We start from the raw sequence: 14,141 nt of genomic DNA, 5'->3' as shown, positions 1-14,141 counted from the left end.
TGTGCATCACAGTACACACACTACCATACAGTATAGAATATTACACAGCAATTAAAATATTTTAGAAGTGGTAAATGTGTGCTTTGTGAAGTAAACATTTCCACCTCTAACAGATATATTGCATTATAACCATTTAAATCTGAAAATTTTAATCCAACATATTTTATCTCTTTCATATTTTACAGCCACTCCTACATATATCTTTTGCATGAACTTCTTTCTCTTCTTCTGCTTTTAAAAAATCTATCTATAATGTATTGTTCTTTTTATTTTCAGTGTTTGTAGTTTTTTAAAAAATTTTTATTATGGTGGTCCAAGGAACATCATTACAAATTACAGGGAAAATCCTTGCAAATCCTCAGTAGAATAAATGCCATTCCTGAGAATGGATTCTTGTCCTCAATGTGGTTTCCATAATTTAGCTGGGCTTATCCCATATGGGAAAGAAATCACTGACTATCCTGAACTCCATCCAGTCTCCAGATTGTTTTGGTACTGCCACACTAGTTACAGACACACACACCTGTTACAGATGAACTCAGTACAAAAGCAGTTGCACTCAGCTCTTATCATCTACCAGAACATCTAAGCCTACCACCTAAAGAGTTCTGAATAATTATCTACATGCACAGAAGGAAAAAAAAAAAAGTGTAACTGCCTGATTTGATAAACAAATTTTGAACAAAGACTGGTGGAGCTGCAGTTCAGAGTACACTGCTTGTTCAGTGGTCTATTAGTAGTCAGCACTGTTGTACAGGTTTCAGTTAATTCTCATTTTCAAGGTTAAGAGAACTGTGCAGGCAATGTGCTTAGCCTGTGGGATGGGAGTGCCTCCTGTTGCTCAAAAATGATTCATCAGAATTATTAGCAGTATTATTTAGGTATCTAGCTCGGGTACTCATATTGCCCCATTATTGTGTCTCAATCTGTCTCTCTCTCATTTTTTAATAAAGTATTTATGTGGCTCTCAAACACTGGAGAACAGCTTGAAGAGAGCAAGCTGTGTGGAAATAACAAGCTAACATCTATGAGTCACCCTGAGACTATGCTGAATGTTCTCAGACACTGCCTTAAACTTTTAAGGCAACAACAATGCAAAGAGGTGCCTCCTGAAGAGGTGCTCTGGGTACGTCACTGGCTGCACACACCTCTACCTCCAGCTGTCAAGGGCAATTGCCATGGCTGCTACCACACACACAGCAACTGCAAGGCTGCCTCTGCTGGGCCCTGCCATCCCTCCAGTAGTGCCAAGTACCAGGTACACCACAAGGAACATCCAACAAAAACTAGTGCCCTTTCAGCTTAGAAATAACATTTTTTAAATGCTGGGTCACAAGATTAGGGAACATTTTCAGGATTTTGAAAAAAGCAACAGGCGTATTGAATGGTATGAATACATCATTCTTAATACAATATTAATGTCTCCTTTTTTCCTGCAGGATGGAAACTAGCTAATCCTTTTCTTGCACTGGAACAGATGTGGGGCTATAGCTTTGTCCTAGCCTATAGCTTTGTGGAGTAGGTCTTTTTGGGAGGCAGACCATCTGTGAGAAACAGAAACAAAATGCTTGCTAAAAAAGTGCGCCATGTCACACTGATTGTGGCTGAACAAAGCTATTAGGAGCTTTCAGCATTAAGGAACATCCTCAGAGGAAGACAAATAGACCCATCAGTTGATGCAGAGTTCTACACCATGGAGTGTCACACTGGTTACCCCCGACTAACCCTCTTAGATACCCTTGACATTTCTAACTCAAAACTAAACAAAGATGTTTCAACATGCTGATACAAAAGAGACCATTGCATATGAGAGCAACCTGATACATTGTTTTACCAAGTTTTATAGATTCCTGATAATAGCCCTAATTAAAATGTTTATGACTACTTTTTAATGGGTCAGTTTCAGTGATTGCTCAAATGGAGGTTTTGCTTTTTGATGCAGATGTATAGTGGCATGCATACAGAATTTGAGCATTAGATAGTGCTCATTCCCTTAGGAGAAGGAGCACTGAGAAAGGACAAGTGATATCTTATTGCTGCCTTTTCTGTAAAAACGTCAGGATTTCATTTCGAGTACTGAACCAATATACTTCAATTATCACAATATCAAAATTTAAAGAAAAAAGAATTATTCATATAGTTTCATATGCTTCTTCCTTATAGGTAAACATATTCGTCACTGTAACAGAATAAACATACAGACTAAATTCAACCTCTAATTAGCCATTAACTCTTAATTGTAGCACATGGAAAATAAGCTTTTCTAAGATTAATTTTAGGCAGACCCGACACACACTGGGGTGAACCTCACTATGCAGACATGGCCAAAGTCATGCACCCTCCTTTTCCCATCAGTGACAGACTCAGGGACATGAAGAAGGACAAACATCTATTGCCTGGATGCTTCCCAGTAGCACTGCTTCCATCCACTCCACCCCCCCACAGCTGCCAACACAGTCTAAGAGAAACTGGGAATATTACTCATGCAAACACTCCAGAAAAGACGTAAGGAATGTGTGTTACAGCTTCTCTTGTGTGTTCAGTAAATCTGAGCCTCAGCGTGTAATAGCCAACCTTCTGAGGCTGTTACCTTTAGCAGATTTCTTTTGTTGCTGCTTTTGGGTTTTGGTGGTTTCTTGATTAGTTTTTTTTTTTTTTTTAAAGGAGAAAGAATAAGAAATTAACTTCTAGAGCCTGATTGAAAACCCTTGGTTGGCTTAAAAGTTAATATGCAAAACATTTAAAAATTCTACAGAATAAATCTGAGATTTTACTGTTGCTCCATTGTCTTCTTCCTTAATATGCTAAAAGTTACAGATTTACTTAATTGTCTCCTCCCCTAAGAACACTATGCAATCTCTTTACTAAGTGAAGTTTTAAATTAAATGCTATGTAAGATGAGACTTAGAAGAAAACAGCTGGATACTGTTAGCACTTTTGTATTTTGTTCTCACTCTCTGGTCCTAGCTCAGGGCAACTAACTACAAATTTAGTCTATGGGAAACAGAAATACAAATACTAGTATTAGTAGCTAAATTAAAATTATGCTAGAAGTATCAACTGGCAAGAATGATAAACTCTTCTTCAGTCATAATTAATGTGTCCATAGACACTGTAAAGTTACTTTCTTAGGCTTCAGATAACTACAGTCCTGATTTGATTACCACCCTTTAATATTTAATAAGCATGGGAATTTATAATCTGCCTAGAGGAAGAAAGGACCAAAACTGCACCAGGCTGCACTTTATTAATACCTGCAATGTACAAACAGAAATCAGAAATGCAAACACAGCTGCTGCAGAAAAACTTACAAGGATTACAAAAAAAAGACAGAAAAAACAGAAAAAGACCAATTCAAAAACATGTTAAATACTCCAACTCCTAAAATTATTCAAAACCTCCTCAACTATTTCACCATTTCTAAAAATGCTAGTTTTTTATTTTAATTACTCAGTTAACCTGCATTTATATATTTTAATGTGTTTATAATAGAAGAAGTAAAAAATATATTCAAAACCTTAATTTAGCCCTCCCAAAAAAAACTATTTTAGATTAGCTGCTACCTAGCATTTCACAAAACAGTTGGTCCTGCAAAAGTTTATCAAGCCTGCTGTGATGGAGAACACTACAGTACTGGTTGAACAATATATATTTTTCCCTAAAAATTACATATGATGGCTAAATATTTGAAAACAGGAAAACAGGAACCATTTAGCAACTAACATAACACCAACATAAAACCATGCTTTCAAAATTTCTGGGTGAATCCTACGTATCTAAGCTTTCCACAACTATCTCAACAGATTCTCTTAAAATAGGTACGTCCAAAAAATACTAAAGCAATCCAAACCAAACCCCTAACTGAAATTGTAAAACAGATATAAATGACCCAAGGTAATTTATGTCCACTTATTGCATTTCTCTCAAGAATTAAAATTAGTGCAATTACAACAGAATATTAAACCATGCCATTCTGTCCATGGGAGTAGGAGGATTAACGTCTCCAGTACAACAGGCCCAGCTTCATGGAGACACAAATGCACTCAGTATTCAGAAGCACCACTGCTTCTTTCTTCACTAGTTTCTCCATACATTTTGTGTTTAATACAGGTTCATCAAATGTATAGTTGCAATTATTGACATTTACAGACTCTGTTGGATTTTTATTATGGTGATCAGGAAACCAGAAATAAATGAAATAACGAATATAGTTAGGAGAAGCTTACTGTCAATATTTAAGAGATAAGCAATGAAGTATACAGAGGATAGCTGTGATTTAACTTGTTACAAAAAGATGATGTATGAGTAAACAATGAAAACATGGTGCTGCAATGAGAATTTAATTCCAAGTTATTGTCTTTGCTTTTCTCTCAGCTACTCATCAACCCCTGTTTTTTTAGTAGAAAAACAAAAAACATATGAGTGTGATCTTATTTATTTATTTCTAAACAACAAAAATTAAGTAATGAAAAAATATAAAGCTTTTGATTTGCAGATATCTGATCTCACTACCAGCTGGTCACAGCATAAGCTAATTTGGCCATGTAGACAATTGATTTGAAGACATCTCTTTTTTGAATAAAGACAGGATAAAAAAACAACTCTCTACAAGAGAGAACTTGTGAATAGTGACATTTGATAGTTAAACATCAATTTAAAAAAAATGCAAAGAGAGAATTCCTTACCTTCTGTAGTCTACCCAATAGTGTTCGATTAAGAGGATTTCCTACTGGGCTGAAGCACCCTGTGAAAAGAAAAGGCTGTGAATTTTCTGCTTGTTATCCTTTTCCATCGAATAAACCATTTTATTTTAAAATCATTATGTTAGCAGGGTGTGTTTGACAAAATTCTAATGAAAAGCAGCAGCATCTTTCAGTCACAACTATGCATCCTTCAGTCAGGAACAGTTGGAGGGTTTATTTAACTAACAGACCTGACACAAGGTTAACTAATCCAATATTTCCATTCAAATGATTTGGAGAAGTAGCTCAAGCTATGTCCACATGCCACCTCGTGCTCAAAGCTGACACTATTATCTAGGCTGTATTGCTTTTCTCTTCATTGAAATTCCAAGTAATGCATACAAAGTTTTCCAACAGAAATGATCACAAAAACTCACAAAGGAATTACTTCCTTATTTTATCTGAAAGAATAACTATTCCTATTCAGTGTTTCCCTTTGATCATCTGAGTTCCTATCACAACACATCTTGCTGTTTATTTTATTCACTCTCTACATAGCACACTTGAACAAGTACTTGTAAATTCTTTTCTTTTCAGACTATTATGTTAACTACTAAGCTCAGGAAAATCCTTTCATCATCTATGGATTTATCTTTTTTTTTATTGGTCTCCTCGGCTGTATACTTAAGAAAACATCTTAAAAAGAAATGATACAAAAAAATCGGAAAATCGTTGAACATGACAGTGAAAAATGCTACCGCTTCACTGGAGAACAGTTTCTCAAGTACAGAAATGCCAGGCAACACAGAGTTAAGCTCACTGGATTTTCTCTGTGAGACACTAGCTTTGAAACAAATTTTGTTTTTAAAGAAAAATAAGTTCTGAAAACTCATTTTCATTTGCCACACCAAAAACCTGCTTTTGAGGAGTCTAGTATCTGAATAAAGAGGACTTTTCAGATTCACATTCCCATGTACTGGCAGAGCTCCACAAGGAAACTTGCACAACTCCACCTACAGTATATTTTCTAAAGCCTAGTGGTTTTGACTTTCACAGGAGATTTACTCATAAATGTTTAATCATTAAGATATTTAGATACTTCTAACTAGAATAAAAGCTGCAAGCTCAAATAATGATAGTCAAACCATGCTCCTGCAAATCTGCATGTGACTAATCTACTTGTGAGAAATCCTAAATACATGCAATAATGGATTATTCAGCTTCATGTATGAATTAAAAACATCTTGATCTTAATAATTTTGGAAAATCTTGTATAAATTCTGAAATACTTTATTTTGAAAGGCTTACTTTGCTTTTATTACTTTTTCCCATCTCTTTTAAGAAGAAGAATGAGATGAGAATGTAGACCATTTTCTGAATTTAACCCATACTTAAAGACAGTAGTCCTGAAGGCAGCGTTTATTCAAACAAGCTATTTGCTAAAACATTTGTTCAGCACTAACCAAAACTCAGTGGGGATATTACTCCTATTAATATTGTTATCTACACACTCTCTAAGTCAGAAAACTAGATGCTACAGAGATGATACTACATATGGATATACTATCACATACACATGTTGTATCAAGTCTTTGAACAAAAAACAAACAAACTCAAAACCAATAAAATGTCTGCATGATAAATTTTTCTTTTAGACAGACAATCCAAGCATGGGAGTGTTGTGCCAACTCACACAAACCCATATTAAGATAAAAGATATATAAAATATTTGATAAAAACAACTGTTTGTCTGGAAAAATATTCAAGTTTTAATTAAAAGCAACATTAATCTGCATTTTTATCTGTAACATCATTGACCTTCATATTTTTCTAAGGAAAACATGCATTACTTCCAAGTGCTCCTGGACTGTATGTTTATGCACATCAGTACTCCTGTGCAGCCTCTATATTCAGTTGTTCATCAGGTGAAAACTGTATGGTTAGACTGCTATTCCCAATTCAGCCCCAATAAAGGGCAGCACAGACCTGCTATGCTGCAAGTGTAGGACAGACAGATGTGTTACTCAAAGATATAAGGAGCGCTGTATGGAATTCTAGAAGCTGGCACTGGTTCAGACTCAGTGTTTTCCATTACTAGAGACAAAACAAATAGAAAATTCTTATTACTTTGCTTGAGGTATAAACAGATCACAGCACATCTGGTCACAAATATTCTATGATCATGCCTATTGCTTACTCCAAAGTAGATTTAGGGCTATCTGTTACTTGTTTTTAATTATCAAGCATCAATTTTTGTAGCCCCTACATTCAAAACGGTCATATTAAAAACTGCCAAGCAAACAAAACAAATCCAAACCAAGAAAAAAATCCTGTTCACATCTTCAAAACAGCAGCAACAGTCTTCAAAACAGATGTGAACAAAACGAGCTTCATTCAGCAGGTAAGGGAATATCCATCCCTTCTTTCCCAAGTGAAGCAGGAGAATTTTAAAGCAATGTTCCACAGCTCTGGGCTTGATATGGTTCCATGCTTGATGAAGCATGTAAATGACATCAAGCAGGTGTGACTAACAGCCTCAGAGTGCTTGCTTTGGTTCTCTCCCATCCACGCTGCACACGGTTTTTAACTACTATATTGAAACTGAGGTCTGCATTCCAGAAGGACATTTCCTCTTGATCTAAAAATTAAGTTTACAGGACACCGTGACCAGCTGGGACTCTCGCTTAGTCTGAGCTCATGGAAAGGTCATTTAATCCTGTGTAAGGTCAAGCCCAAAACAGCCCCAACACCTAGGGTAATCTGGACTGTCCTGTCTTAAGGTTGCCTCAGAATCACTAATGGGGAAGCATTTTAATTGATGCAGATGCTTTACCTGTTCTCTCCAACAATCTTTTTTCTTATCTGCTGTCTTCCTATTTAAAACATACACATCTTGAGATGCTAATCTTCCCAATGAAAGTATCAATATTTGAATAACTGCATTCCCTATTACTCTGCATTGATTCTTCAGTGGTTTCCTTTACATGGAATTTTACATGAGAAGATCATACTACTTCTAGAAGAACTTACTGCTAATGTCTAGCTGCAAATCAGGCATCTCAAAACAACAGATGCTAATCCTTTACCTCAAATGATCAGAATTTTCACATCAACACAATTAAACAGCAGGACAGCTCTTCTTTAGGGTCCACATAAGCCTATTGTTACAATTATGGCGTGAGCCTATCAAAGAACTGGTTTGAAAACAAGTGTATCTGCCTGCCTTGAGAGGAGTCTGAAGCCATGCTAGTTTCCTATACAATTTGAACAGAGAATTGAAAGTGTACCCTCAGCTCCCCTCAGTCACTTCTGGCAATTTATTCTTTGCCAGTATAACTGCAGCCTAAGAGGAAAGAAGACAGAAGTTATCCGGTCCAAAATGTGTCTGTAACACCAAATCTCAGTCTTATTGCATGCTTTCACTGAAAAGTTACCCTCTGCTCTAGATCACCTCACATCAGTGTGAGGTGATCAAATTCTAAGTACTTGGACTGAAATGCACAAAGTAGATGAGTTCACTACTAAATAGACTTGACTTATATAGAAATTGATATGACAGCAGCAACAGTGCCCCTGAATAGAACTTGTAATAATTAAGAACACTTCCTTTAAAATAACGGCATCTTTAGTGATTTTGTTTTAAACTAATAGCATGAGAAGCAGAGAAGGGAAAGAAGTCTTTCTAAGCAACCACATAATTCCACTATTATCCTACTGGACTGTCTGTAATCACCCAATGTGAAAGGTTTTTGAGAAAAAATGCTGTTTTAAAAAAGGCCAGGAGAACATTTGTTACAAAAGAACTCCTATTTAAATGAACTTTTCAAAAGAAGGCTTTTTCTCGCTTTCTGAAATGTTCTTAATAAATTAATTTTGTAATTACTAAAGGTATTTGAGCATAATAAATCTCTAAGGCTTCCAGTCACACAGGATCTATAGCTAATGAAATAATCCAAAAGTTCACCCTGGAAAATTCCCAGAAAATCCCAGAGCAAAGGACAAATATATATCTAAGAAAACTGAAATATGTTAATATTCAGACATTTCTGTGACAAACACCTCTAAAGCATGCAGAGAGAGGAAAAAAAAATCTTACCTACTCTAGTCACATACTATTCTGTTTTTAACTGAGTTTTATTCAGGTTTATACTAATTGCTAATGTCTCAAAACCCACAAAAAATCCTGGAAGACATGAAAATAAACAATGCCTCTAGGAAATGGTATTTCTTATTGCAGACATTCTTATGAATTATATCATGGTCTCTTGCAACACAGTGTAGTTAAAATACATCCAATTAAATAACAAACACTGGGAAAAAAGTCAAGCCAGAAATGAGATGAATACGTGTAGATCAGCTCATTCCTCTTCCTACTCATCTTCTGAGACTTTAAAACTGTTTCCAGTCACGAGAAACATGTTTTCAGCACAGTCACCTAGTGCAGTATGACCAAAAGTATGGCCTTTGCGATGAAAGGATCTTTTAGCATGCAATATAATCTCTACTTTAGGTTCCAAAGGTTTCAAAGGAAAGTTTTGAGGTTTTCAAAGTAAAAGCTTTCAGCTATTTCTGAAATTTCATTTTTCAAACTATGTATAATGTATGGGAATGAAGATAATTTTGTAATGACCTAAATATATATTAATCTTCCCTCAAAGACTTTATCCTCAAACCAATTACACTCTAATAGATCAAACATTATATAAATATAGAATTAAATATATAGAACATTAAATAATACAGAATTCATTATATAAAAAGATTGTTTATATACTGGGTAAGGACCTGTTTTCCTTTATTTAAACACATGATCACAAATACATTTAAAACCCACCACAAACATTTTCAGATGCAGTTCACACAAAATGAAAGAAGTGGAGGCACCTACTTAACACAAGCATACCTTTTCATTTTACCAGCAAAGCTGATGTTTCACCAATATCCATTGCTTTAGGTGAAAACCCACTTCCAACTCTGTTCTACATAACTTTGTCTAGCACCTATGATTTTGAAGATATTACAGACTCAACGCAGAATTGATAGGACCAAAGTGCATTGAAAACTGTTTTAGTGAAGTTTAATCTGTATCATAGTGACAGGACAAGAAGAAATGGTCTCAAACTTCATAAGGGGAGGCTCAGGCTAGACATCAGGAAGAATTTCCTCATGAAAGGGGCTGTTTAGTATTAGAATGGGCTGTCCAGGGAGGTCGTGGAGTCACCATCCCCAGAAGTGTTCAAGAAACTACTGGATGTGACACTTAGTGCCATGGTCTAGTTGATAAGGTGACCCTTGGTAAAGCTTCAACTCAGTGATCTTGTAGGCCTTTTCCAACCTAAACAATGCTGTGATTCTGTGATCTTGCAAGCCACTTAAAATGCATGTGCTTAAAACAGGCAGCTCTCACGTGCTGTATATACAAAGGTGTTGTGATGGCAACATTACTGAATGCAAAGGTCTTCTATGAACACCAATAAGATCCTTGCAGAGTATTCTGCACTGGCAGAAGTCTACCCAGTGTCACCCCATGCCATTATTAGCACTCTCCTTGCCTCTTCCCCACCTTTTTCTTCTATTAAAGCATCCAGAAAATGTTGAACTATCTCCTAACTGTCATTCTCATTTTTTAAGTGAGGTTCCAATTTATTAAACTAAATCTCTTCACTTAAAACCAAAACCCAAAATCTATAGGGCAAATAGAATCCCTCTCTGTTTACTGTCACACTTTTTATAAGTTATATAGAGAAACATCTGTTTATTTATTTTGCCCATGGGATATGAGAGCTGTTTACATACTATATACACTAAAATGAGAGACAAAAAAGCTCTGGCAACTCTATTGCTGCCAGACGTCACTCCTCCAGTTAGTGGAGACTGATCTAGATGGCAGGCATAAAAAAAACCCAAATCCACCCCACCTTACCCTCTCCACATTCAGCTGAAACAGCTGTGCTGATAGGTGGAAAAGGATGACTTATTTTTGTTTCCCTTCCCCATCCCTAATAATACAATGAAAACTTGAAAATAAACAAAATAATGGGAAATTATGTCAATAGATCAGGCTTTGTTTGCCATTCAAAATCTACACTGTATAGAAAAGAATGTACAGAAGGATATGCTTTCAATGAAAAAATAAGTAATGTTTACCTTTTCAACCAACTGTTTACTAACAGTTGGTTGAAAAGGTAAAGAGTTGAAAAGGAAAAGTGGTATGAAGAGTTATCTAGAAAAAACCTCTAGGGAGTTACACAATTCAGGACCATGCAGCTCCATACATTGTGCTGCAGCTTCTTTAACACAGCATGTAATTTCCCAGTGGATGCCTTAGCTGCAGCTACTAGGAGAACTCTGGGTTCCCAAACCATGAGCAAGTCACAGTTTTCCTGAAGTGAGAGACACAACTGCTCTAGTGTGCTTTAACACAGTAACTTCCTTATCTAAGGATTGAGGCAGTTATCTCTAACTAATGCATCTGGTTGTTTGATTCCACACCTCAAGTGACCAGGTAGTTTGTCCTTGCAGCAGAGTTAAGTAAACACTGGAGCAGAGGAACAAGGCAAGGCTTAAATTCACACCTGTAGATTCACAGAGAGATACCTTTGCTGTAACATCAACCAATTCCAATCCTCATATAAGAGACCTCAAAATCAGACAGCACTAACATGAAAACACTGTGCTTCTGGCAGTGCCAGATCCCACAACATATAATTATATCTCCCATCAGCCAAAAGAATGCATAGAGATATTCATTCAAGGTTAGCCATCATTTTCATTCCTGGTTCAAGGTACACAAGGGCATATACACGTGTTTGCTCTGAGAATAATCCTCCATGAGGAGGACTATAGAGATAATCTGTTTGTCACTGGCTTTGGGTTTCATTTGAAAACATTTATTCTGTACTTAGGCACAATGAAGAGGTAGAATTTGGCCCCTATTTACAAAAAGCATAATGAAGTAAAAACTATTGCATCACAAAAACAATTAAAAAATCCAACTTTTTAATTAGAGATTAAAATCAAATACATTTAGCAGCCTCCACACCCACCTAATTATTTCTGAGTAATCTTATCAAACCATCATCTTACATTTTTCTTGCAAATGTTAAGTTTCTACAGTACCATATATAAACAATGCAAGTAGTAGCACGTGTCGCAAGCACTCTTTTGAAGTAAAGAACATTTACTGAATTCATGCTAATCAGGAACGTGCTAATTTACGACAACTTCTAACATTACATCACAATAGCAGTGGATATCACTGAAAATGAGCACAAGTTATAGTATCCAGTTGTTTCTTTCTACAACTTGGAGAACAGAAGGTGATTCTACAGCAAACATCAATAAGCCTCCAGAGATAACATCAGCTTCGTGAAATCAGATTGGCAGCATAATTTACAAGCTTTAGATAGCAGATAAAAAAGATGTAAGGAAAATGCAGACTATGACGCATTCTTTGTATTAATAAGAGTTATTTTTCTTCTAGTGCTGCAGATATCCTGAGAAAGTCATTATTAGTTTTGCTAAGCCCACCTGGACTATTTAAAAGCAAACAAACTATAACAAAATAGAAAAGAAACTTATTTTGCATTCTATTACATGCAGTTTGTGGTGCTCCCTATCAAAAAATACTTCACAAAATATAAAAACTGCAGTCCCTTGGAGTTGTAGATGCCCAACACTGAAGTAGCAACCTTCACTTTTGGGCTTAATAATATTTTTGCCTCTACTTTAAATTACCCTCCCTGAATCAGAGGAAATTAAGCTCTTAAGCAGGCTTTATTATTATTATTATTGTTTTCTAAAAATATGTAGAACAGTTAAATTTAATTTATTAATACAGTTAAAAAGAATTTAAATCTATCTGCATACAGTTAAATAGAATTTAACTCTATCTGCAACTATCAAAGTATCTTACCACCTCATAACTCTACTTGTGTCTTTAAAAAAACATACTTAACTACAGATAAAAGACAAAGAATGAAAATTATGCAAGGAAGGCAAACAAAGTAATTTTTTCACATGGCTCTTCCCACAACAGGAATTCAGCAATGCCTAGTTACTGAGAGTTACTTAAATCAAATTAGTTTGCCATTCTACAAGTGGAAAGCCATAAGAAAATATGCTTAGGATACCACAAATATCTTTCAAAATTAACCATTAACACATTTTTGCAATGCAAAGTCTTGTCAGCTAAGTAAAAACAACCAGTTACTGCATAAACTACTGAATTTCTATATTACCCAGTAAGCCTCACAATGTCAAATCACATCTTGACTGGAAAAAAATCTAAAAAAAATTTCAAATCCTCTAAATGCTTATGTAGCATTTTCCTAACATTTGCATTCAAGGTAAAATAGTATCACCAACATCATGTGCAATATGCTGGAAAAAATAAGTCAGCTTGATATTTCAAGTCTTTATTATGACCAGAATAGCCACTACTTTCTCTATGACATTAGCACTTTCAGCCACTACTGAGTATTAATTCTGACAAAGTATTACCAGAAAATTCTACGAAATGGCCAAACAATTCACACATTATCAAACCTGAAAAATGCATGACCATTGGCAAACACTGTATCAGGAAACCATTATGTAAGATTTTTAATTTTGCCTCAAATCAAGAGTAAGGAAAAAAGTTCACAGCAAACATACTTCTATGTTCAGAAATAGATCATCTCTTTAAAATACACCCCCAAGTTTACTTTCTATTTTGTAGCTCAGAAATTAGACTGGTCAGATATTTCTTGGAAATAAGTGTGTGGTGAAACCAAGCTACTCCATGAGAATTTTCCCACATGCACACTTTTTGAGTTTTCAGAAAATTTATGAACAAACTACTTTTAGAAGGTTTTTCTACATATCAGTGAATAGAACATGTATGAATAAGTAAGCCCTTTCTAATTGGTATCCAATTGAATAGGAAAATAAAATAATGGCCTCTTACTACTTTAGTAACAAAAATCTGAATATACTTCCTTGTAAACAACATATAAAAAAGCACTTGAGACTAATATTGATATAATCTGTTGCAGAGGAAAATATACTGAAATGTTATGCCCAACATTAAAGCAACACATTGGAGATCCAGCTGGGCATAGATTTTTAATATATTGATTTTTCAGTTTCCTTTACCTACAAGGTTTGCAAAGTTTTTTTTAGAATGCAACAGCAACCTGTTACTGCTTTTACAGCAGTGGATTTTTAGAATGTTTGGGTCTTAGATGGGGATGTGCAAAAAAAAAAACAACCATGGCAAATGTTTGCATTGAATATAAGTAGGCAGCAATACTCCCTTTAATTTACAACAGCACCACCTGATCTGAGGAGAGGCAAAAGAAGGCAAATCAAGACAGGCAGATTCATAAAGATTGATAGAGCTGTGCCCAGCTTTAAGCTAAGACCACATTTCTAAAACTCTGGATTATCCTGGAGGGAACAGAATTCTCTACAAGGTTC

At 35.5% G+C, this 14,141-nt stretch overlaps 1 protein-coding gene across 1 annotated transcript in view; it reads right to left on the bottom strand.

Moving 5' to 3' along the window:
• Window positions 1-14,141, bottom strand: part of AHI1 (Abelson helper integration site 1) — an 85,943-nt gene that overhangs the window by 19,589 nt on the left and 52,213 nt on the right. The window contains exon 20 of the mRNA XM_066546986.1: window positions 4,686-4,744. Coding sequence (XP_066403083.1) covers window positions 4,686-4,744 — 59 coding nt within the window. The remainder of the gene's footprint in view (window positions 1-4,685; window positions 4,745-14,141) is intronic.

This window comes from Molothrus aeneus, chromosome 3, assembly GCF_037042795.1.
Source record: "Molothrus aeneus isolate 106 chromosome 3, BPBGC_Maene_1.0, whole genome shotgun sequence".
NCBI classification, from domain to species: domain Eukaryota; kingdom Metazoa; phylum Chordata; class Aves; order Passeriformes; family Icteridae; genus Molothrus; species Molothrus aeneus.
Note: the sequence above shows the minus strand (reverse complement) of the source record. Positions and strands in the feature narration are given on the sequence as shown.